Source organism: Canis aureus, chromosome 1 (assembly GCF_053574225.1).
Source record: "Canis aureus isolate CA01 chromosome 1, VMU_Caureus_v.1.0, whole genome shotgun sequence".
Taxonomy (NCBI): Eukaryota; Metazoa; Chordata; class Mammalia; order Carnivora; family Canidae; genus Canis; species Canis aureus.
This window is the reverse complement of record NC_135611.1, coordinates 105858355-105882184: the sequence shown is the minus strand read 5'-3', so window position 1 is coordinate 105882184 and position 23830 is coordinate 105858355. Positions and strand designations below refer to the sequence as shown.

General features: G+C 40.8%; 2 protein-coding genes across 11 annotated transcripts in view; one reads left to right on the top strand and one right to left on the bottom strand.

Annotated features, from left to right (window-relative positions):
* Nucleotides 1-22166, bottom strand: part of LOC144280583 (uncharacterized) — a 39354-nt gene extending 17188 nt beyond the window's left edge. For 2 of the 9 annotated variants that reach the window (XM_077842771.1, XM_077842827.1), the window contains exons 1-6: nucleotides 21962-22164; nucleotides 20572-20663; nucleotides 16001-16096; nucleotides 12766-12964; nucleotides 11640-11766; nucleotides 11276-11371 (exon numbers count right to left, since the gene is read on the bottom strand). In XM_077842771.1, the coding sequence (XP_077698897.1) occupies nucleotides 11276-11371; nucleotides 11640-11766; nucleotides 12766-12780 (238 nt within the window). In that variant the 5' untranslated portion in view covers nucleotides 12781-12964; nucleotides 16001-16096; nucleotides 20572-20663; nucleotides 21962-22164. Of the gene's footprint in view, nucleotides 1-1571; nucleotides 4801-11275; nucleotides 11372-11639; nucleotides 11767-12765; nucleotides 12965-16000; nucleotides 16097-18854; nucleotides 19123-20571; nucleotides 20664-21961 lie in introns of those variants that run through there. The other 7 variants (XM_077842787.1, XM_077842828.1, XM_077842797.1 and 4 more) reach the window with 7 other exon arrangements.
* The window catches only part of ZNF613 (zinc finger protein 613), a 55469-nt gene continuing 53721 nt past the window's right edge, over nucleotides 22083-23830 (top strand). For both annotated transcript variants that reach the window (XM_077842732.1, XM_077842740.1), the window contains exon 1: nucleotides 22083-22274. The gene's annotated coding sequence lies outside the window, so the exon portion shown is untranslated. The remainder of the gene's footprint in view (nucleotides 22275-23830) is intronic.

Below are 23830 nucleotides of genomic sequence, written 5' to 3'. Positions count from 1 at the left end.
CCAAGACGGGGTCCATCTAGTCCCCTAGAGCAGGAGGAATGGGGACAAATGTCTCCCATAAAACAAAGTTGCTCTCTAAAGCCTGTCCAGGCACACAGCAGGACAAACCTACCAAGACCTGCCCTTGTCCACACTGAGCCACAGGATAAGCTTGGATTCGACCCACGGACAACCAATTCCCTCACATGCTCACATGCTACATAGAGAAACCATGGATGTCTTTGATAGGGTTCTGACAGGCACTCTCTTCACCAGCCACTTGAACTCAAGCAGAATTCTCATGTGAAGAAAAATAGACAAAAGCAGATGAACTGCATGTCCCAGAACCCCTGTAGCAGCCAAACAGCCAAGGACCAGCCACTCACTAGAAAAACAATGTATCCCAAACTGTAATTCTCAGAAACCTGTGGTGTGGCACACATGCCTCAGTTCTCAGAAAAACCAGAGGGCCAAGACAGAAACCAAACTACACTCCAACTTGAGTTGGGCCTGGGTCCTCACTGATGGAAATTACCTCCTTCTGACCTCTTTTTGGGAGGCTGAACAACCTGGGATTGGTGGAACCAGTAACTAGACTGGGCCTCACCTACTCCTTTGCTCATGTGGAGAGAAACCCCACAGTAAATTATAATTTTTATCATCTACTTGATACAACTTTCTTGAGCATACAGAATATTTGTAATAGCTGTTTTTAACATCATTTTCTGTCACCTATGCCAATTCTGGGATTCTACTGACTTTTCTTCATGTTGCAGACCTGGTTAGGTTTTGAGTAGATGCCAGACATTGTGATTTTGACATTGTTGATTTTCTTGATGGATTGCTTTCTTTTCTTTAAATACTACTGGGTATAGGTCTGGGAAGCAATTAATTTACTTGGAAACAGTTTGGTTTTGTAGTGGTTTGCATTTATGCTTTGTCTGGTTCAGAGCAGCCGTTAGTCTAGAGCCAATTTGAGTGACCCACTGAGGCACTATTTTTATGAAGTTCCATTGTGATTTTCCAAATGTTGGGCTGGGGCAGGGAGGGGGTTCCATTCCAATGGGTGGAAACACAAATTACTTCCAACCTGTGCAAGTTCCAAGGATGGCTCTGCCTGTTCCTTTCCAGTAGTTCTTTCTCCAGCCTAGGGAGCTTCCTCACATATGTGTGATCACAACTTCAAATCATGTGGGGAATGTGCTACATCTGGGTGCAGCTCCTCTCTGTAACCTACCCCATAAATTTGAGCCACCTTAAATTCTCCAAACTCTAAACTCTCAATTCAGAGACTGCCAGAATCTGATTAGATTCTCCCTCCTAAAAAAAAAAAAAAAAAAAAAAAAAAAAAAAAAAGATTCTCCCTCCTATGCTGAATGGAAACTCTCTCCAGGCTGGAGGTAGTCATAAGGCTCTCTTCATTTGTTTCTTTTCTCTTGAGATAGCTATCCCGATCTCCCTATTGCCGAATGTCTGAAAACAGCCCACTCGTATTTTTTTGTTATTAATAAGAGTACATAAGCATTTGTTAAAAAAATTGTTGGAATTGGCTGTGAAGAATTCTGGTACTTAGGCACATTATGGAATATGCATTCTATACTCAGAATAGGATGTTAATTTATACAATTTCAGAATAGATACAAATACATTTGGCAGCATTTACAGCACATAAATCTCATGTTCCTTTAGGGCATTTATAAGTTATTTTACAGTGCTGATCATTTGATTTACATATTTCAAAAGTATTCCTTGCTGGTCACATATAATGACACAAGTGTTAAGATTCCCTGATTGTAGAAAAAAAGTTACTCCTTGTGCACACTTCCATAAATTTAATGGCTAGGTAGGAATTTACTATAGTATGAATTCTCTGAAATCTAATGTTTTTGTAGTAGATAGTATGGTCTCCCAAAGATGTTCATGTCCTAATCCCCAGAACCTATAACTATGTTCCACTACACTGCAAAGGTCATTTAAAGTAAAAGATGCAATTAGGTATTCTAGGGCCATCTGACTTGTTTCTAGAGTTTCACATGCTCACAGAGGAATTGTGCCTCAGGACAAATTATATGCAGAGCCTCACCCAATGCTTGATTTAGAGCTTTTGAGCTCTTAGATTTTTTATATTTTTAAAAAAGATTTTATTTATTCATGAGAGACACAGAGAGAGGGGCAGAGACACACAGGCAGAGAAAGAAGCAGGCTCCACACAGGAGCCCCATGTGGGACTCAATCCCGGGACTCCAGGATCACGCCCTGGGCCGAAGGGAGGCGCTCAACTGCTGAGCCACCCAGGTGTCCCTGAGCTCTTAGATTTAGATGAGATTTTGGACTTGGATGGGATTGAGATGCTAGGAGAGAGTGAATATATTTTGCATGTGGTATGGACACAAATAATTGGATGCCAGAGAATGATCTGCAGTTGGCAGATAATACCCCCCCCCAAAAAAAATGTCCACACCCTAATCTCCAGGACCTGTGAATATGTCACAGTATAAGGCAAGGGGGAATTAAGGTAGTAGGCAGAGTGATTTTAAGATAAGAAGGTTATCCTGATTATCTGGGTGGGCCCAATGTAGTCATACAGGTCTGTAAATGTAAGAAAGAGGTAGACATCAGTGCCAGAGTGATGGAAGAACTGATCAGCTATTGCTGACTTTGAAGGTGGAAGGGGTCTGCAAGCCACAAATTTAGGCAGCTTCTAGCAGATGGAAGGGCAAAGAAAAACGGGTTCTCCTAGAGCGTCCAAAATTAAATATAGCCCTGCCAACACCTTGTATTTAGTCCAGTGGGATGCCTTGTATTTAGTCCAGTGGGATGTATTTAGTCCAGACTTCAGACCCCCAGAGCTGTAATACATGTGAGTTGTTTTAAACCACCAAATTTATGGTTGTTACAGCAGCCTCTTATCACATTCATCATATTCATACATTTTTGCTACAGGATGCAATTCCTAGTCCCAAGATTTCATTTATTAGAAAAGTCCCAGATTCCCAAGGTATAAAATTGTGACATATTAGTTTGGCAATAGAATTCCCAACTTAGAATTTCCATCTTTTATTGTGTTCAGGGGTTTTCTCCTTCCTATAAGTTCTTCCACATTTTACTAAAAATGTTGTCCATATTCGGTGTCTCTAGAGGTGTCTTTCTACACTTCTGTGATGTGATGAGGTAGAACTTATCATTGAAAACATTATCACATTCTTTCCTAATATTCTGGTCCTGTAGGAATTCTTTGATGCCAATGGAGTTATTACCTCCAGGAAAAGGCTTCCCTACAATAGCTGCATTTCTGCCCAGTGGGATTTCGTAGATATTTAATAAGTCTGAATTCTCACAGACTTATCCTCTACCATCAGTACAGCCATTGTCTATCCAAAATGAGCTCTGACATATAATGTGTGGAATATTCTTGCTAAAGGCTTTTCTATTATCAGATAAGTTATGGTATCAGAGATTTTCTTTCCTACACAATATCTGTAACATAAAAGACATAATTTATTACAGAAGGTGTCACATTCACTGCATTTGCAAGACTTATTCCCTGTGCAAATTCCTGACTATCTACTGAGGCCTGATTTCTTTGAAAAGGCTGTTCCACAAACATTACATTTCTATCCCCAAGGAACTCATGGAGGTTTAACAAGGGCTGAGTTCCCAAGGAAGGTATTTCCACAGGCACTGTGTTCATCTGGTTTTGTTCCTGTGCAAGTTCACTGATGTATAAAGAGCTGTGACTCCCTGAGGAAGGTTTCTCCACCTTCAGTGAATTTATAGCTTTCTCTCTTGTATGAGTTTTCTTGTGTTTAATGAGGACTGACATGTGGGCAAAGGCTTTGCCACATTCACTGCACACATATGGTCTCTCTCCAGTATGAGTCCGCTGATGCTGAATGAGCTTTGACTTGCTCCTGAAAGCTTTTTTGCACTCACTGCATTCATAAGGTTTCTCTCCCGTATGAATTCTCTGATGCTTGGTCAGATCTGACTTAAAAAAGAAAGTTCTTCCACATTCACTGCATTCATAAGGCTTCTCTCCTGTGTGAAGTCTCTGATGTGCAATGAGGTATGCCTTCTGGGAAAAGGCTTTCCCACACACGCTACATCCATAGAGTTTCTCCCCAGTGTGAGATCGCTGATGTCTATTGAGACGGCACTTTCGGCTGAATGCTTTGCCACACTCACTGCATCCATAGGGTTTCTCTCCTGTATGAGTTCTCTGATGTACCATAAGCTGTGACTTTCTGGAGAAGGCTTTTCCACATTCATTACATTCATGGGGTTTCTCTCCAGTGTGAGTTCTCTGGTGTTCAGTGAGCTGAATCTTCCTCATGAATGTTTTCCCACATTCACTGCATCTGTGAGGCTTCTCTCCTCTTTCAGTTCTCTGATGCCTAATGAGCTGTGCCTTCTTGGAGAAGCCTTTTCCGCACTCACTGCATTCATGTGGTTTCTCTTCTGTATATGTTTTTTGATGTTCATTGAGCTTTGATTTAGAGCTACTGGGTTTAATGCATCCATGGCATTTAATTCTAGTAATGGTTGTATCCTGCTGGATGGAGACTGATGATTTCCCACATCTACCAAACTTATCAGAATTCTCTCCTGCATATCTTCTATTCTGGGTAACAAAACCTAAGTGTGATTTCAAACTTTTATAACATGAGCCAAACTTATTGTGTCTTTGTATTAAAGGAACAAGACTTTTGCATAAATCGAAATTATTTCCAAGTGCATAACTTTGCTGACATCTTTCCAAAGTTTTACTCCTGTTTTGGTTTTCTGGGTGCCACTGCATATGGTCAATCTCCCATATTTCTTCTAGGAAAAAGAAGAATGAAAACATCCATGATAATTTTAGGGGGAAAAATGTAAAAAAACAAAAAAAAAACAAAAAAAAAAAGCCATGGTTTGGGCTAGCTCTCTGTAAGATCCCAGTCTAAGAGAAATATACCCTGTGCTCTGTGCAAAAAAGACAGTATTATAAAACAGCAAAAGGAAAAACAGACTACTTCAGAAACAGCCTAGAATGAATAAATATAACTTGGGATTCTTTCCAAATAGGACCTTGCAAAATGGTGACAGAAGTAAAAATAGAACCACACTGTGATTGGAACAGAACAAAAGAAGATAGAGGGGATGGATCCATTCATCCAACAAACACTGAATGTGCTGGTATTTGGGAATATACTACAATATGATATTTAAGCATTAGAATAATATTAGAATATCAAAATCAGAATAAATCAATGACACTAAGGTACCTTATATAATCTGTCTCTCTGGAGCTGTCATTCTAGTAACAAGAGAGAGAGCAAGATTGAGGGGGGAAAGAGCAGATCAACAAGTAACCAAAGAAAAAAATTACAGAATGTGCAAAATGGTATGTATATTGAAGGTGATAGAGCAGTGGTAGGTTACTCTTAATTAAAATAGTTATCCACGGGGATCTCTGGGTGGCTCAGCAGTTTAGCACCTGTCTTCGGCTCAGGGTGTGATCCTGGAGTCCTAGAATCGAGTCCCTCATCGGGCTCCCAACATGGAGCCTGCTTCTCCCTCTGCCTGTGTCTCTGCCTTTCTCTCTCTCTGTGTATGTCTCTCATGAATAAATGAATACAATCTTTAAAAAAAAAAAAAAAGCTATCCACGAGACAAGGAAAGTTAAGGTGACATCATAAGATAAGAATGAGCAAATGTTATGCAAATAACTTGATGAAGAACATCCTAAGAAGGAACAGCCAATGCAAAAACCGAAAGGCAGAAAAACTTAGGCATGATCAAGAAACATAAGAGAGGCTGATGTACCTGCATTGTCTTGAGCTTGAGTGAAGGGGAAATAGATAAGTTTCAAAAGGGAGGAAGAGGGATCCCTGGGTGGCGCAGCGGTTTGGCGCCTGCCTTTGGCCCAGGGCGCGATTCTGGAGACCCGGGATCGAATCCCGCATCAGGCTCCCGGTGCATGGAGCCTGCTTCTCCCTCTGCCTATGTCTCTGCCTCTCTCTCTCTCTCTGTGATTATCATAAATAAATAAAAAAAATAAAAAAAAATACTTCCAAATTAAAAAAAAAAAAAAACAAACAAAAGGGAGGAAGAATTGAGAACATATAGATGATAGAGGAAGACTTTGTTAGAAATTAGATTTTAGCTAAGAGCAATGGCCATAGGCGACTGAATGTCTTTTGGCAGGAATACAATATTTTCCAAATACCAATAATCACATATCTGTTGTATGAAGAATGAACTGGAGAGATGAAGTTGTTGAGAGAATACACAAGAGGCCACAGCAGAGTTCAGGCAAGAAGTAACAGCATTAGCATGAATGACCATCATGGAGATAGAGAAACAGACAAGGACAATGACAGTATAGAGAAGGGAAAGACAATGACAGGACAAAAAGATAAGGCTCAGTGTAAGAATGGATGCCAAAGGAAGAAAGAATCATCAAGAATAACTTCTTGATATGTGGCTTACACATCTCTATAAATGCTGGTGCCATTTAATACGACGAGGAACATTAGGGAGACAGGTTTGGCATTTGTGGGGAATCAAATGCTTCATTTTGAGGGACACATTAGGTTTTATATAATATATACGTTCAAGAACAAATATGAAGTACCTGGTTAGATCTATGAGTGTGGAGAAAGTTCCAGACTTCAGATAACATTTAAGTGGGGCTCCATGCGTGGAGCCCAATGCAAGGCTTGAACTCACAGCCCTGATATCAAGACCTGAGCTGAGATTAAAAGTCAGCCACTTAACCAACTGAGCCATCCAGGCACCCCTTCAGATAACAATTTTAAGTCATGAGTATATAAATAGTACTTAAATATCTGGACTACACAGAACCAGATGAGATAATATAGGAAGGATGGACAGAGAAAGAGGAAAGCCCAGGACAAGAATTTCATGGATTCCACGTCTTAAGAGTTTTGGGAGAGGGATATGCAAAGAGAATATGAAAATCCTATCCAGAGACGTCAAAAAAAAGTGTGTTTTTTTTTAAAGATTTTATTTATTTATTCATGAGAAACACAGAGAGAAAGAGGCAGAGACACAGGCAGAGGGAGAAGTAGGCTCCATGAAGGGAGGCCGATACAGAACTCGATCCCAGGGCTCCAGGATCATGCCATGGGCCAAAGGCAAGTGCCAAATCACTGAGCCACCAAGGGATTCCCCCAAACATCAAAAAAATGTTGATCAAACATATAAACAATGTGGGTTTTCATAACAAAGGGCTAGAACTGGAAAATCAGAATGTAGGACCTACAGAATTTCATCCCAAGATCATTGAGGTAAAATATTCAACAATCATCTTGTTACTTAGTCTTTCCTTCACATTCCACCTGCACATCAAAACTAAATTTATATAAAACACCAATCACCTATTTAGAGTAATACTGTAGTCAATACTTGAATTTTCTTTGTAGAAATGATGCAACTTCATCCAGTCCAATATATCCAGACACATATATGTCCATCTAGAATTTAAAAATAGGTCTTTAGGGGCACCTGGGTAGCTCAGTCAGTTAAGCATCCAACTCTTGATTTCACTCAGGTCATGATCTCAGGGTCATGAGCTCGAGCCCCATGTCTAGCTCCATGCTGAGTGTGGATCCTGCTTAAGATTCTCTTTCTCTCTTCCTCTCCCTCTTGCCCCAACCCTACCACCTGCATGTGTGCACATTTTCTCTATTAAAAAAAAAAAAAGTCCTTAAGCCATTTGCCCTTGTCCTAGAGAAGAGTACAGTTTATTGACTGATGGAAACATCACCTTCTCCAATCAGTTTAATCACACTATAACTGTGTACTGTGCTGTTCAATAAAATTTTCTGCAATAATGGGAATGTTCTATATCTATGTTTTCTAATATGGTACCCACTAGCCACACTGACTATTGAGTACCTGAATGTGAGTGACTAGAGTAATGGCAGAACTGAATTTGTAATTTTACTTAATGTTAATTAAATTTATGTAGCCACATGGGGCCAGTGGCCAACACACTGGATAGCACAGGTATAGGCCATCTATATTCATATAAACCATATTCATTATTTGCCATTTGATATACTCATTCCCAAAATTTCTTCTTTCAACTGATGCCACATTCTTCCTTAATCTCTCTGTTCCTACATCATCTCTGACACCAACCAATTAAGAGAATCCCCAATCAAGAACAAAACATTGACCTGCCTTATCTTCCATTTATCCTAGAACTCCAAGCTCAAACTTGCCATGTTTCGATGCTACTATCCAGCTATCAAGACTCAAACAGGGATCCCTGGGTGGCGCAGCGGTTTGGCGCCTGCCTTTGGCCCAGGGCGCGATCCTGGAGACCCGGGATCGAATCCCACGTCGGGCTCCCGGTGCATGGAGCCTGCTTCTCCCTCTGCCTGTGTCTCTGCCTCTCTCTCTCTGTGTGACTATCATAAATAAATAAAAATTAAAAAAAAAAAAAAAAGACTCAAGCAAGCTATCAAGCAAGGCTGTCTAAAAATAGCACAAAAGATAAAATAGAACTAAACTCACCCTCTATGCCAATTATTAACATAAAATCCACAATAATCAGCCATTTCCTTTCATATAGTCTCCTAGAGGCCAATCTGTTAAGAATCTCCTACATTACCTTCCTCATTTCCATCTCCAAAAACTTTTTACTGACTCATATCATTTTTATTTGAAACTCAGCTATCTTTCTTGAAGAAATTATTTTATCAATCTTCTTTATTTTTTTAATTTTTATTTATTTATGATAGTCACACACACACAGAGAGAGAGAGAGGCAGAGACACAGGCAGAGGGAGAAGCAGGCTCCATGCACCGGGAACCCGATGTGGGATTCGATCCCAGGTCTCCAGGATCGTGCCCCGGGCCAAAGGCAGGCGCCAAACTGCTGCGCCACCCAGGGATCCCTATTTTATCAATCTTCTAAAAAGTATTTTATTCTTTCTGTAACACTTTACCAAAGTGTTTACCAAATCAATTTCTCTAATTTTGCAAAAACAGTCCCTATCTATGCCTCATAATCAAATTTAAAAATTTTAGGATTTTAGGCACATACTTCAACCTAAGACTTTGACATTTGGAAGGGACTTCCATCCTTCATTAGACTCAAATCTTTCAGGGTGTATTAGAGTGGTCGTTCTTCAACTACAGGGATCAAAGCACAGTCTTTCCAATCTCATATGCTCAGGGCACTGTCCATATTGAGTAGAGCAGAAGCCAAATCTCAAGATGAAGCCTGTGGTCTGAAAAAGTTCCCACATAGTTTATACACACATCTCTGATTTAGAAAGAAAGAAAAGAAAGAAAAGAAAAGAAAAGAAAAGAAAAGAAAAGAAGGAAAGAAAGAAGAAAGAAAGAAAAAGAAAAGAAAAGAAAAAAAGAAAGGAAGAAAGAGAAAGAGAGAAAGAAAGAAAGAAAGAAAGAAAGAAAGAAAGAAAGAAAGAAAGAAAGAAAGAAAATAAGGCCTACTTTCAAGATGTAATGAACAGATGCAAGTGATGCTGTCAGTGAGTGATTATGTAGTCTATACACAGCAAGAAAGAGTAAGATAGAGACCTTTTCTCTATATGGAAAAAAGAAGCCTCATACCAACCAGTAAAACAATAAAATAACATGTGATCATTACTGAGTCAATGCAGTATAGACACAAAGTACAGAGAAATCAGAAAAGAGGGAGGTCCAAGTGTGCACTGGACTTTGTGGAGATAAAAAGAGCTCAAGGTGAAAGAAGCCAGTATCTAGCCAGAAAAATCCAACACAATCAAATGCACAGGTGCCAGTCCTCCAGCTTATTGGACATTATATTACCCACTTCCTCCTCTTTGGAATGAGTTTGTCACTTGTTTTCAGGACATTTTCTGACCCTCCTCCTACCATAGCCCAATACTTCTCATTCTACCCAGCTGGATTCTTATCTTCTCAACCTCTAAATATATGTGGACCTCTTGTTTTTTTAACCAGTTCTTGTTCCTCCTGTTTTCTCATCAAGTTCCAGTTCCCCTTCTTTAATGCCCCATGCCCACAGAGGAATACAGCCATACAGCATTAAAAGGGACTAAATTAACACAGTCAATGTGTGTAGCAACTGCTGCAACGCAAGACCAAATGATCACAGCCTACTCACAGATCACAGGTGGGAATTGAGAGTGTAAAATTTCCAAGGGCCTTTCCAAAACAACAAAATTTAACAGAAATAGCAGAGACCATCAGAAATAGTACAGAAAATTCAAGGGAAGTCACAGGTGACCAAGCACCAACATGTACTGCAGCACAGCAGAACCTAAGTAAAATGCACTTGGAGTAAAAGGATTCACTAAGAGGAAAAATGATCTCAGGTTACAACACTAAAGCTGAGGGGGAAAGGACTTCTCGGGAAAATTATTCTCGGTGCAGACAAAATATAGAATTAGAGATCAGATCAGACTACAGAAGGGGAGGTGTCAATTTGGAAATAACTGTCAGACTACAGACAGCTTAACTCTTCAAATATATATGAGTACATTCTATTATGGTGAAATCATTATGGGAGAGGAAGGAGGACTCTGCTTTTGCATACAGGAAGGAAGACATCAAAGGGCGGCTGCCCTGGGGGCTGGCAACATACTGGGGATTACATGCAGATTAGACTTCAGTAGAAGAGGTCACTTTGGTACTCTCCAGCAGAGAAAGAAGAGTTTAGGCCTAGAGAATGAATGAAACTCTTAATATGAGAATCAAGCAGAAGATTAAAACAAAAACAAAAAACAAACCCAGGACCAGGAAGTTGGGGAAGCAGAGACTGAATAAGTAGACAGAGGTGCCCTAAGAGTAAAGGTACGTGTAATTTTCAAATGCCTTCAGGTGAGGTGGGGTGTCAGGGAGGGATTTCAGCCCTTTTGAAAGGGGCAGGGATGTGCAGAAGATGAGAACTGTGCCAAGTGCAAAGCCGTCTGTACAGAAGCAAATCGTCAAAGAACAGGTGGTGGGAACTCTGCAGAAAAAGAAGGGGAGAAGACACACACAAGCTGGGCAGGAGGGAACCAGGTAAGAAATCTGGATCCTAGATGAAAGGCTGTAATCAGATCTAGAAATGAGAAAAAAAGAAAGACCTCATCCTTTCACAGCAGGCAAAGAACAGCCCTAAAAAGAAGAGAGATACAGAAAGGAGTTGATCAGATATCTGTGTCACCAACTGGTATAAAAAAAAAAAAAAAAAAAATTTCCCCACAAACTACTTCCAGAGTGTTAACCTTTCACTGATCAACTGGAATTTTAGTGTCCTTTCTCCCCATTTTCCTGATTTTCACTCACTCACCTGGACAGGTTTGACTATGAGCTACTCCCTCTACTGTCCATGGCAGTCCTCCTTGCTCCAACCGAAAGAGTGAATCTTGTTTGCTGGCTTGATAACCTGTAAAATGGGAAATCATGGACAACTTGGCACCAAGTACTTAAGCCTGAGGAATCTATGAAAACTGGAGAGAAGTTGTACATCATTTGTACTTCAGTAAAGTAAAATCCTTTCCCAGGGAAGGGAGAACATCTACACTCTAGGGCCAAAGAGGAGAGTAAGAGTCTATACCCTACAATGTTTAGTCCAAACCAGGAGATATTTCAGGAATACTACAGATTTTATTGAATGAGAAAGAAAAGGCAACTGATTGTGATGCTGTCCTCACCCAGGGACACCAGGTTATTGTAGTTCTCCAACATCACGTCCCAGTACAGGTCCTTCTGAGACAGAGTCAGTAACTGCCACTCCTCCCAGGAGAAGCTCACAGCCACATCCTCAAATGATAATGATGCCTGTAACAACAAATGTCAATGCAAGCTAAGGTAGAACAGATGATGTGGAAGAGAGGAACAGGAACACATTCTGGTCATTTTCCCATGATACATTATGCACACTGTGGGTATTTCACGTACCACATACCCCATGTATCTTAGTCCACTCAGATTGCTATAACAAAATACCACACACTGGGTAGCTTACAAAAAACAGAAATTTAACCTGTGATTAAGAAGGTATAAAGGGAGCATGGCTACTATCTGTACTCCAAGCTGTTATTAAAGAATGGAATTTTCAGCTGTCTTCTGCCAAATGGCAAAATTCTCCTTCATGGAGGACCACTCACAGATCAAGCACCCATTCATTCTATTAAATAATTCAAAAAAATAATTAATTAATTCAGGCTTTATTCCTGGGTAAAGTGTGGACTGCTAGAAGGTTGTATCATCCAGGTGCACAGCTTTTGAAGAATTTATCCAATCGAGTTCTGCTTTGGCATTTACCCCCTTAGCTTACTCTGAGGAACACAATGAGAAAAAGCCAAAGGAAACATCCTGTGTCTTTATTACATGACTGATACTGAGGACACTGTCTACCACAAAATTTTGGTGAAGAGCGAGGAAAAGAAATTTCTTAAGTACTAAGAGCAACAAAATTACTTTCCCTGAAGAACTGGTTTGCTTTCTCCTCATAGATACTACACATCACGTAGCTTTTCATGTTTTTCTCGTTATTACAGGTGCCAAGAAAGGAGACACAAATTCAAAGCTAAGGCAGCCCACAAAGTCTTACACAGTCATTTACCTTGGTTCCATCCTTAAGAGCTTTGTATGAACCCTATGTCCTATATATTTTCCTTCCTAACCTACCCAGATTTTAAGATTATCACCTAAACTTATTTTCCAACAGATGCTGATTTTTATCAACTATGGTGTCTCATTTTATCAGACTGTGTTTTAGAAGCTTCCACAAATCCACTGGGAAACAAAGGACAAAATAGGTAAAATAAACCTTACCTGGGAATTGGTCATTTTCCTGTTCTAAAGAAAGGGCTAGCAATCCAGGATATGCTCTGTCTTCTGTCTGCTCTGGGCCTGCCTGGAGGTTATGGTCAGATATCTCAGGTCAGGCTGCTGCCAGAAATGATGATCTCCTAAGCCTGGGACCTTCTCCTTCTTCCAGTACTGATAATGTCTTGTTCCCGTATCCTAGAACCTGTAGATTCAAGAGCAAATTCAACTGTAAGACTACATGCACCCAAGACTCACAGCTTTCCCTTGCCATGCTGACTCACTCTAACAAAAGGCCCTAACATTTCCTCTGCATCTTTAACACCAGGGAAGCTTTTATATCATGGGGATGTGCTCCATAGGTAGATAAGGAATAGGCAAGAGGAATGCCTTTTTTGGGGGTGGGAAACTAGAAAAAAAGTTGGACTAGAATGGATATGAAAGAGATGGAGGGGAAAAACCCAGCTTACGATCTTGTCCATTGCCAAGTTCTCACACACATCAATTTTAGGAAAGATAATATATACAAGTGGTGGTCCTGGAAACTGCCTTAAAACCACCTGTGCCCATACATTCCTAAAATTTTTGTTAATTGCACTGGAGCAATTATCCCATGTGAAAACCAAGATCTATACAAATCCTCAATACTACTCTATAAGGTACGCATTATCTCCATTTTATATACAAGTAAGCTGAGGCTTAATCAGGTGAAGTGTGTTGTCCACATAACTTCTTCCCTAAGGCGATGTTAGGTGGTGGTTCAGCGGTTTAGTGCCTGCCTCTCCCTCTGCCTATGTCTCTGCCTCTCTCTCTCTCTCTCTGTGACTCTCATGAATAAATAAATAAAATCTTAAAAAAAAAAATCCCCAAGTAGCAACTGAGAATCTGAATCCACATCTGCCCATCTTCATGATGACATATCCCTTTTCCAACAGTCTCAAAATACAATTTTCTTTTCTTGTGCATTTTAAGAACTTCATTCTGTAGCACATTATACAGTGGAGTGGCCATATGGCCAAAGTTGCAAGAATAGAACCTCTGGAACCAGTTCTTGTAATATTTGCTACGCACATCCAGCCAGCTCCTTCCACACAAGCCGGAATGCAAAGAGAGACCCATCCTTGCCTCAGCAGCAGCAGATCAGAAATCAGTATCTCCAATGGCCAAGCCCTGGACCCATGCTAGAAACTCACACTCTGAGGACACAAACACCATGAAGTCAATTTGAATTTTGTTTCACCCTGCAAGGCAGCAAATTATTCTCAAAGACTCTCTAGCTCTCCTGAATCCTCTACACCTAGACAGCTGATCTCTGACCCATTCTCTGGTGGACTGGTAAACTTGGTGAACAAGGATAACTACCCACTTCCATGTCTAATCCTGACAATGCTTTATCCCAGTCTTGGCCTTTCATCCAGTCTGAGTGCTGGCCTACAAAGGACGGTATACAGCTCAAGTGCAGAACTCCATACGGGCAGGAGAGAGGTAGGAAGAGGGGGTTAGACATGAATGAGTTTACAACTGAGATCTCTAGGACTGGAGATCAAGGACTCAACCATTTCTCAGAAGCCCTTGACAGACTTTCCTTCACACTTAACAGATTAGAATTACACCAAATGTTCATGCCTAGAACACTGCAATGAAACTGAAAATGGCAATGGAACTACCCTGATTGGTAGGACTACTCTACATTTCCTACAGAACTGTGGTTAAGGTCAAGTTCCCAAATGGATGGCTGCCTAAACAAGAGATTTTCTTAACCAAAGGGGCATGGATGTCAGGTTGGCAGCTAAAAGTAGCTAATAAAATAAATTAATAGGTTAGAGGAGGAAAGCCTAAATTGATATTGAAAAAACAGCTCATAAAATTCAGTATTCCTTTTGTTACAAACCTATAATAGCCTAGGAATGGAGTGGCTACTTCCTTAGGCTTATTATGGTACAATGGGAAATAGATATTTGGTTTATGTCCCAGGTTTCTGGCACACAGCTCCTAAAATCCTTGGAATCTGTGGAGTGACAAGAGTAGCTTTTATATGCCAATGAGCTTATCAGTGACTGGGGATCCCCAGATAGCTTCAGGATAGGAGGAGGTCCCCAGAAAGACCAAGGCATAATTAGTGGGTTAGAACTTTCAGCCTCACCCCTGGAACCTCTGGGAAGTGGAGGGAGCTGGAGATTGAGTTTAATCACTAGTGGCCTACATAATTCACAAAATCTCCTAAAGTACACAGTTTGGAGAGCTTCTGAGTTGGTAAACACTTTGAGGTGCCAGGGGTGTGTGTACCCCTACCCCTACTCCACAGGGACAGAAGCTCCTGTACTCAGGATCCTTCTGGATCTCACCCTCTTCAACTGGCTATTCATTTTTATCTCTTACAATAATTTGGTGATAGAAAATAAAGTATCTTCCTGAGTTCTGTGCACTGTTCTAGTAAATTATTAAACTTGGGGGGGTGGAGAAATCCCTGATTTATTTATTTTAAAGATTTATTTATTTATTTGAGACAGACAGAAAGAGTCTGCACGTGTGTGAGTAGGGAGAAGGCAAAGGAGGAGGGAGAGAGAGAGACAGTCTCAAGCAGACTTCCAGCTGAATGCAGAGCCCAACCCCAGGATCACAACCCTGAGATCATGACCTGAACCAAAAGCAAGAGTCAGATGCCCAACTGACTGAGACACTGAGGTGCCCCTGAAACCCGATTTATAGCCAGCTGGTCAGAAGTACAAATGGCAACCTGAGAATTGTGACTGGCATCTGAAGTGTGGTCAGTCTTGTGAAACAGTCCTTAACCTGTGGGATCTGCATTAACTGCTGGTAGTTAGCATCAAAACCGAGTTGAATTTTAGAAAACCCAGGGGTGCCTGGGTGACTCAGCGGTTGAGGATCGGCTTCGATTCAGGGCATGATCCTGGGGTCCAGGATCGAGTCCCACGTTGGGCTCCTTGTGGGGAGACTGCTTCTTCCTCTATGTCTCAGCCTCTCTCTTGGTGTCTCTCATGAATAAATAAATAAAATCTATATATAAAAAAAGAATTTTAGGGGGATCCCTGGGTGGCTCAGCGGTTTGGCACCTGCCTTTGGCCCAGGGTGCGGTCCTAGAGTCCCAGGATTGAGTCCCGCGTCAGGCTCCTGGCATGGAGCCTGCTTCTCCCTCTGCCTGTGTCTCTGCCTCTCTCTCTAAGTCTATCATGAACGAATAAATAAAATCTTAAAAAAAAAAAAAAGAATTTTAGGATACCTAGTTGGTGTCCAGGGAGTTGGAGAATTGGCTGGTATGGGGAGGACCCCCATACATGTGATGTCAATAATGTTGGGGGCGGGGAGGAACAGCCTGCTGATAAAACAAGAATAAAATCCTATGAAGTTCTTGTAAAAGGATACCTCAAGTATAACACCATTTGCATAAATTTCTTAAATGCACACAGAATAGATATTGTTTGAAGATAGATACTTAAAGTCCAAAAATCATTATAATGTAAAATTTCAAGTTAGTTTACTTCTAGGGATGAAGAGGAACGAATGGAGTTGGGACTTGTAGTTGACACATTAGTTGGATGTCACACTTTCTTTCCAAAAGATAAGAGGACAAGAGGAAAAACATCTGAAGCAAAACATAACCAAAGCAAAAATGTAACACTTTACATGCTCAATTGAGAGCCAATGAGATGCTGGAAGCATTTCTATGAAGCATGGAAAGAATTAATTACTACCATTCTCATTCATCACTGATCTTACCATGTCATTAGAGAAAAGAATCAAATAGCAATCATCAATATGAAAGAAAAGGCAATAAATTATCAACATTTGCACAATATTACTGTAGACCCAGCAAACTCAAGTAATTGAAATGGACAATAGTAAAAAATAAGAGTTAGTCATGATGAACACAGTAATGTATAAACTCCTCAAATCACTAATATAACATTGTGTGTTGATGTACTAAAATAAAAAAAGTTTAGTCAGGGGTTGAAAAATTATAACCTTCCTTTACATATATTAAATACCATCAGCATTATTATTTTTGGTATAATTGAAATGTATCAGTTTCAGGTGTACAACATAACAAATTCAATATCTGTATATATTATGAAATAATCACCATAATAAATATGGTTAATAACTATCACCATACGGTTATAAAAACTTTTATCTGGTGATGAAGAGTTTTAAGATCTATTCTCCTAGCAACTTTCAAATATGCAGTACAGGGACACTTGGTGGCTCAGCAGTTGAGTGTCTACCTCTGGCTTGGGGTGGGCATGATCCCAGCACCCTGGGGAGGCCGCTTCTACCCCTGCCTATGTCTCTGCCTCTCTCTCTGTCTTTCATGAATAAATAAAATACTTAAAAAAATTTAAAAAATATGCAATATAGTATTATTAACTATAGCCACCATTCTGTACATTACATCCCTATGACGTATTTATTCTATAAATGGAAATTTAGGTCTTTTGATTCCCTTGACTCATTTCACCTACCCCCATGCCCCAACCTCTAGCACCCACCAATCTGTTCACTGTATCTATAAACTTGGTCTTTTGGTTTTGTTTCATTTTTTTTTAAGATTCCCTATATATAAATGAGATAATACAATATTTATCTTCCTCTGATTTATTTCAATTAGCATAATGCCCTCAAGGTCCATCCATACTGTTGCAAATGGCAAGGTTTCCTTCTTTCTTATGGCTGAATAATATTCGTGTGTGTGTGTGTGTGTGTGTGTGTGTATACTGACTGAGCCACCTATCAGGCGCCCTTCTGATATATGCACTTCTAATACATGTCTAAATTCCCTCCCTTGAATGCTTTAGTTGCATTCATCAGAAGTTGACATTAAGGATTATTAAAATGCAATTCAAAACATTTCCACTGTAATATTTTTTGAATATGGATTATTTAGACTTGTATGGTATGCTTACCAAAAAAATGGAGATTTTCTAGTTTTCAGCTTGATATTGCTTTATGAGCTTAATTCCACTGTAGTCAGAGAAAATATTCTGTGTGATTTCAATACTTTGAAATTTGTTTAGACTGGATTCATGACCCATCATATACTAAGTTTTTACAGTTGTTCTATGTGCATTTGAGAAAAATTGTTGAGTGGAGTGTCTTACACTGGTCAAGTTTGTTAATCATGTTCTTCTAATTGCTCAGGAGTTGGTGGTATAGTGGGCTGCTGACATGTTTTTGTAAATAATGTTTTCCTGGAACACAACCATACCCATTTGTATGCAGTCTCTAGGCTACTTTCATCTTATAATGGCAGAGTTCAGCAGGTGCAGGACTATCTGGCCTGCAAAGCCTAAAGTATTTACTTTCTCACTGCTCTTTACAGAAACCTTGCTGACCACTGTTAAACTATAGCCTTCTAGCTTTCTGTCTCCTTGTTCTTTGTTACTGAGTGAAGTGTGCTAAGAACCTCCTGTTGTGACTGGCCATTTGTCATTTCTCCTTGTATCTATCATACCCTACACTTCAGAAATTCTACTAAGTAGGGAAGCCCAGGTGGCTCAGCAGTTCAGCACCGCCTTCAGCCAGAGGCCTGATCCTGGAGACCCTGGATTGAGTCCCATGTCAGGCTCTCTGCATGGAGCCTGCTTCTCCCTCTGCCTGTGTCTCTGCCTCTCTCTCTCTCTCTCTCTCTGTGTCTCTCATGAATAAATACATAAAAATCTTATAAATAAATAAATAAATAAAATTGGGGTATAATCACACCAAAGAATACCATACAGCAATGAAAAGAAAATGAACTACTGCTATATGGAAAACTTAGATGAATTTCACAACAAAATACTAAGCAAAAGAAGCCAGATACAAAAGGACATGTACCCTATGATTCTATTTGCATAAAGTTCTTTTTAAGATTTTATTTATTTGAGAGACAAAGAGAGAGCCAAGGGAGCAGCAGAGGGATAGAGAGAAGCAGGCTCAGCTGAGCAGGGAGCCGGATGCAGGGTTGGATCCCAGGACCGCGGGATCATGACCTGAGCCGAAGTCAGATGCCCAACTGACTGAGCCATCTAGGCACCCCTCCATTTGTATAAAGTTGACAGCCAGGAAAATTTAATATGATGTCTTCAGATAATAATTACCTCTGGGGAGAAGGAAGGAGATTAGAATAAGGTGGAGCTCCTAGGGTACAATAGTCCATTTTTTCATTTTTTTAGGTTATACTTGAAAAATACTCTTAAAGACAAGTAAGGATTGGAATGCCTAGGTGGCTCAGTGGTTGAGCATCTGTCTTTGGCTCAGGGTGTGATCCCGGGGTCTGGGGGTCGAGTCCCACATCGGGCTCCCTGTGGGGACCCTGCTTCTTCCTCTGCCTGTGTCTCTGCTTCCTCTGTCTTTCATGAATAAAATCTTTAAAAAAATAAAAAGTAAGGATCAGTTTTACTTATAAATATAGAAGCAAATTTTTAAAATTTTATTATGAAAAAAGTTCAAGCCGAAGAAGAAGAAACAGTGTAATTAAACCCCATGTACAAAGAGGAGGGGTACCAGGACGGCTCAGTGGGTTAAGATGAGACTCTTGATTTCAGCTCAGGTCATGATCCTAGAGTCATGGGATTGAGCCCCATATCAGGCTCCTTGCTGAGTGGGGCCTGCTTGAGATTCTCTTTCCTTCTTCTGCCTCTGCCCCGGAGTGGAGTGGAGTGGAGTGGAGTGGAGTGGAGTGGAGTGGAAAGGAAAGGAAAGGAAGAAGGAAAGAAAAGAAAGAAATCAAAGTATAATCAAACTCCTCATATCTATTATATACCTTCAATAATTATCAACTCAAACCTAATTTTTATTTTCTACACCACCACTCATCTCGCTTCACCAATGGATTATTTTGAAGCAAATCTAAGACATCTTTTTATTTCTAGATGCAAAAATATTAAATAAAATATTAGCAAATGGAACCCAGCCACATATTAAAAGAACAAAACATTATGGATAAATATGGTTTTTTTCAAGGAATATAAGACAGTGGGAAATCTAGCAATCTATAAATCAAATATTAAAGACAGAGAAGAAAAATATAAATGATGGGCTTTAATGCACAGCATGGTGATTACAGTTAAGACTGTATTATATAACCGAAAGCTGCCAAGAGAGTAGACCTTAAATGTTTTCACCACATAAAAAAATGATAATTGGGGAGGTGGATGGGGAGATGGGGTAATTGGGTGATGGGCATTAAAGAGGAGGGCAGGTGATGTGATGAGCACTGGGTGTTATATGCAACTGATAAATTACTGAACACTACATCTGAAACTAATGATGTGCTAGAAGTTGGCTAATTGGATTTAAATTTAAAAAAGAAGTGGTAATTAGGTGTGACATGATGCAAACGTTAGCTAACGTAGGGTGGTAATTATTTTGCAATAAATGAGTGTATTAAATCAACATGTTGTATACCTTAAACTTACAGAACCATTATATGTCAATTATATCTCAATAAAGCCAGGGGGAAAAATCCTTGAGAAAGAGGTACAAAACCCTGATAAATCAGTTACCAGGGCACCTGGGTAGCTCAGTGGTTGAGCGTCTGCCTTTGGCTCAGGTCGTAATCCTGGAGTCCTCGGATCAAGTCCCGCATCATGTCCCTCACAGGAAGCCTGCTTCTCCCTCTGCCTATCTATTTCTCTCTCTCATAAATAAAATATTTCTTAAAAATCATAATTACCAATTATTCAGACTATACTAGGTACCAGGGACTACACTTTGTACTTAAAGAACATTTGCTAATTTAATCTTTATAACAACTCTATGACAGTTTTGTTTTGTTTTGTTTTCACGAAGAAACTGACTCAGACATTAACCTACCCAAGTCAGAAGCAGAAGTAGATTCTTCTTACTCCACAGTTCATACACTTGCCACCTGGCCATAATTATTTGCAGATAACAAAAATAATCAACTAGAAAATATAAAGGAATCAAGGTATAAGCTAGTAGCAGTAATATTAGTAGACTGAGGTGACAAAAATAGCGTATTTTTAAAAATTTTTGCATTATATGAGAAGAAACAAAAAGAGGGAGTGGCATCATACAGGAAAAACTCACACCATTTACGATTAAAACAACAATGTAGACCATTTAGGAATAAACATAAACAGGTATGTCTAAAACAGTGGAAAATTACCACCACCGCTGGCCAAGGAAACAAAAACACTTGGGTTAAAGGAAATCCATCACATATTCCTGAAAGTATTGGACCTAGACCTACATCAGTTTTACCCAAATTATCATCATTAAAGATTTTATTTATTTATTCATGAGAGACACAGAGAGAGAGGCAGAGACGTAGGCAGAGGAGAAGCAGGCTCCCTCCGGGGAGCCCCATGTGGGACTCATCCCAGGACCCAGGGATCACGCCCTGAGCCGAAGGCAGACACTGAGCTACCCAGACTTCCCCAGTTTTACCCAAATTAAGTCACCCACGCGATGGTACATAACTTCAATAGTTAAAAAAAGAAAAGAGGGCAGCCCGGGTGGCTCAGAGGTTTGGCGCCGCCTTCAGCCCAGGGCGAGATCCTGGAGTCCCAGGATTGAGTCCCACATCGGGCTCCCTGCACGGAGCCTGCTTCTCCCTCTGCCTGTGTCTCTGCCTGCCCCTCTCTCTCTCTCATGAATGAATAAATAAAATCTTGGAAAAAAAAAAAAAGGAAGAAAGACAAAAAGTTCCAAATAGTAATATAGAAATAGCTGATAGGATATTAGATTCACAATGTATAAAATTATATCAGTACCTACACAAATCATCCCAACACTAAAATTGAAATACTCTAAAATCTAACCAGAGTTATTTTCTGGACTTAGGAGTTTGACCATGTCATTACATGGGTCGGAAATAAAACTGAAAACACCTTTTCAGTAAGAATATACAGTAAACGTGGGCGCAATAGGCCAAAAACTCCATGTTTAAGAGTCAGGATGTGACAGCATCAACAACCGAGCTCCCCAACACCGACACGACTCCCGCTTCCCTCAACCAGACACCCCAAAACGCTACTCTCCCCACGTTCTCGTCCCAAAACGGAGTCTCACACGCTCCCCCTGCACAGGGAACCCCCAAATGATCCTCCCACACAGCAACCCCCAGGGAGAATTCCCACTCGCTTCCCCAACACCGACGCCTCACGCGCTCCGGACAAAAAACAAACAAAACCCAACGCGCTCTCCGTGGCCCCGAAACACTCCCAGAACCGACACCGACCTGGTGATAACCCCGATCTTCATCGCTGGAGACCAATCACCGTGCCACTTCCTCAAACACTTTGCTCAGCGTCTACCGCCCCCGAGTCTCACCTCAGCGGCTGACAGACCCTCAGAAGCGCAGAGGAGGATGGCGGCCGACCAGGGCCAGCGCGCTAGTTCCGGAGATCCGGAATCTGGCGCGGGGCTCGGCCTCTGTGACGTCATAATGCAGCGCGCGCTGCAGACGGTTAGACGGGAGCTACCGTTTCTTCGCTTACTACCTTGTGGCGGGTACCTCTCTTTTTGCACCTTTTCTGGGAAGGCACTAGACGGTGAGAAGCTATTGAAAACGCTTTGGTTCACTTCATTTCTACGCCACCTTACCCATTTGGCCGTGAATTTGTAACATTCACGACGGGCGGTGCGTATACCGCTTAGCCTCTCAGACACTCAGGCCTGCCCAGATCTCTCCCCAGGACCCTCCGAGATGGTCGCGGACTTGAAGGCACTTTGATTTAAAGGAAAGGGAGAAGCTAAGTGAGCGCGGCCCACGTAGGAGTTTGCGGAGGAGAGGGTCCCAGCCAATCCTGAGTAACAGCTGGGAGGGGAGCAGGCTGGTATCCTGGGAATGCTGGCCGCAGGGGGCCTAATGGAGAAAGCGGCGTGTGAGGCCAGGCGAGATTTTAGAGAACTCTGAAAAAGCCATTAAAGGCATTAGCCAGAGTGGACAAATAGAATTATAAAGCTCTTGGTATTGATTAGGTTCTTGTCTCAGAGTCGAAGAATGAGTCTCCCAGACAAAGGAGAGTGAGTAAAGCGATAGAAGTTTAAGTAAAGATAACAGAGAAAGCTCTCAGAAGTGACAGCAGTCCCCACAGGGTTGCCACTGGTAGGGTTGGTCTTTTATTGAAAGCCAATCTGGGAACGTAAATATTTTTTTAAGATTTTATTTTATTATTCTTTTAAATTATTTATTCATGAGAGAGACATAGGCAGAGGGAGAAGCAGGCTCCATGCAGGGAGCCCGATGTGGGACTCGATCCTGGACTCCAGGATCACGCCCAGGGCTGAAGGCAGGCGTTAAACGCTGAGCCACCCAGGCGTCCCTACATAAATAAAATCTAAAATAAAATAAAATTTAAAAACAACCTCTCCCCTTTCTTCCCCTCTGCTTGTGTTCTCTCATAAATAAATCAAACAAATAATCTTAAAAAAAAAAAAAAAAAAAGCTTGGAAGAGGGGTTTGGAAATAGAATTAATGATCAATCATGCCTATGTGAGGAAGCCTCCATAAAATAGCAAAAGTATAGAGTTCGGAGAGCTTCTGGGTTGCTAAACTTGTAGAGGTGCTGGGAGTAGTGCCTGGAGAAGGAATGGAAACTTTGTGCGCCTTGCCACATACTTCACCCTTCACATCTCTTCCACCAGGCTGTTCATCTCTATTCTTTATCATATCCTTTTATGATAAACTGGTAATTGTGTTTCCAAATTCTGTGATCCACTCTAGCAAAATAATTGAAACTGAATTTGAACCCAAGGAAGGGTTGTAGAAAACTTCCAACTTGTAGCCAAGTCAGACAAGTTGTAAGGTGGTGACCTAATTTTCTGAATCTGAATGGGGGAGTTTTGTGGGAGTACACCCTTAATCTGGGATCTGACACTAACTCCAGATAGGTAGTGTCAGAATTGATTTGAATTATAGGCCACCCAGCTGGTTAGAGAATTGCTTGGGAGGATGGAACTCTCCACACATCTGGCATCAGATGTGATGTAAGTATGGTAGTGATGTGAGAATAAAGGAAACACAAAGGAGGGAGGGCAAGGTTCTCCCTATTCAAGAGCAACATGAAGGAAGTTACTCTCATTTTCACCTTGTGGGCTCCAACTG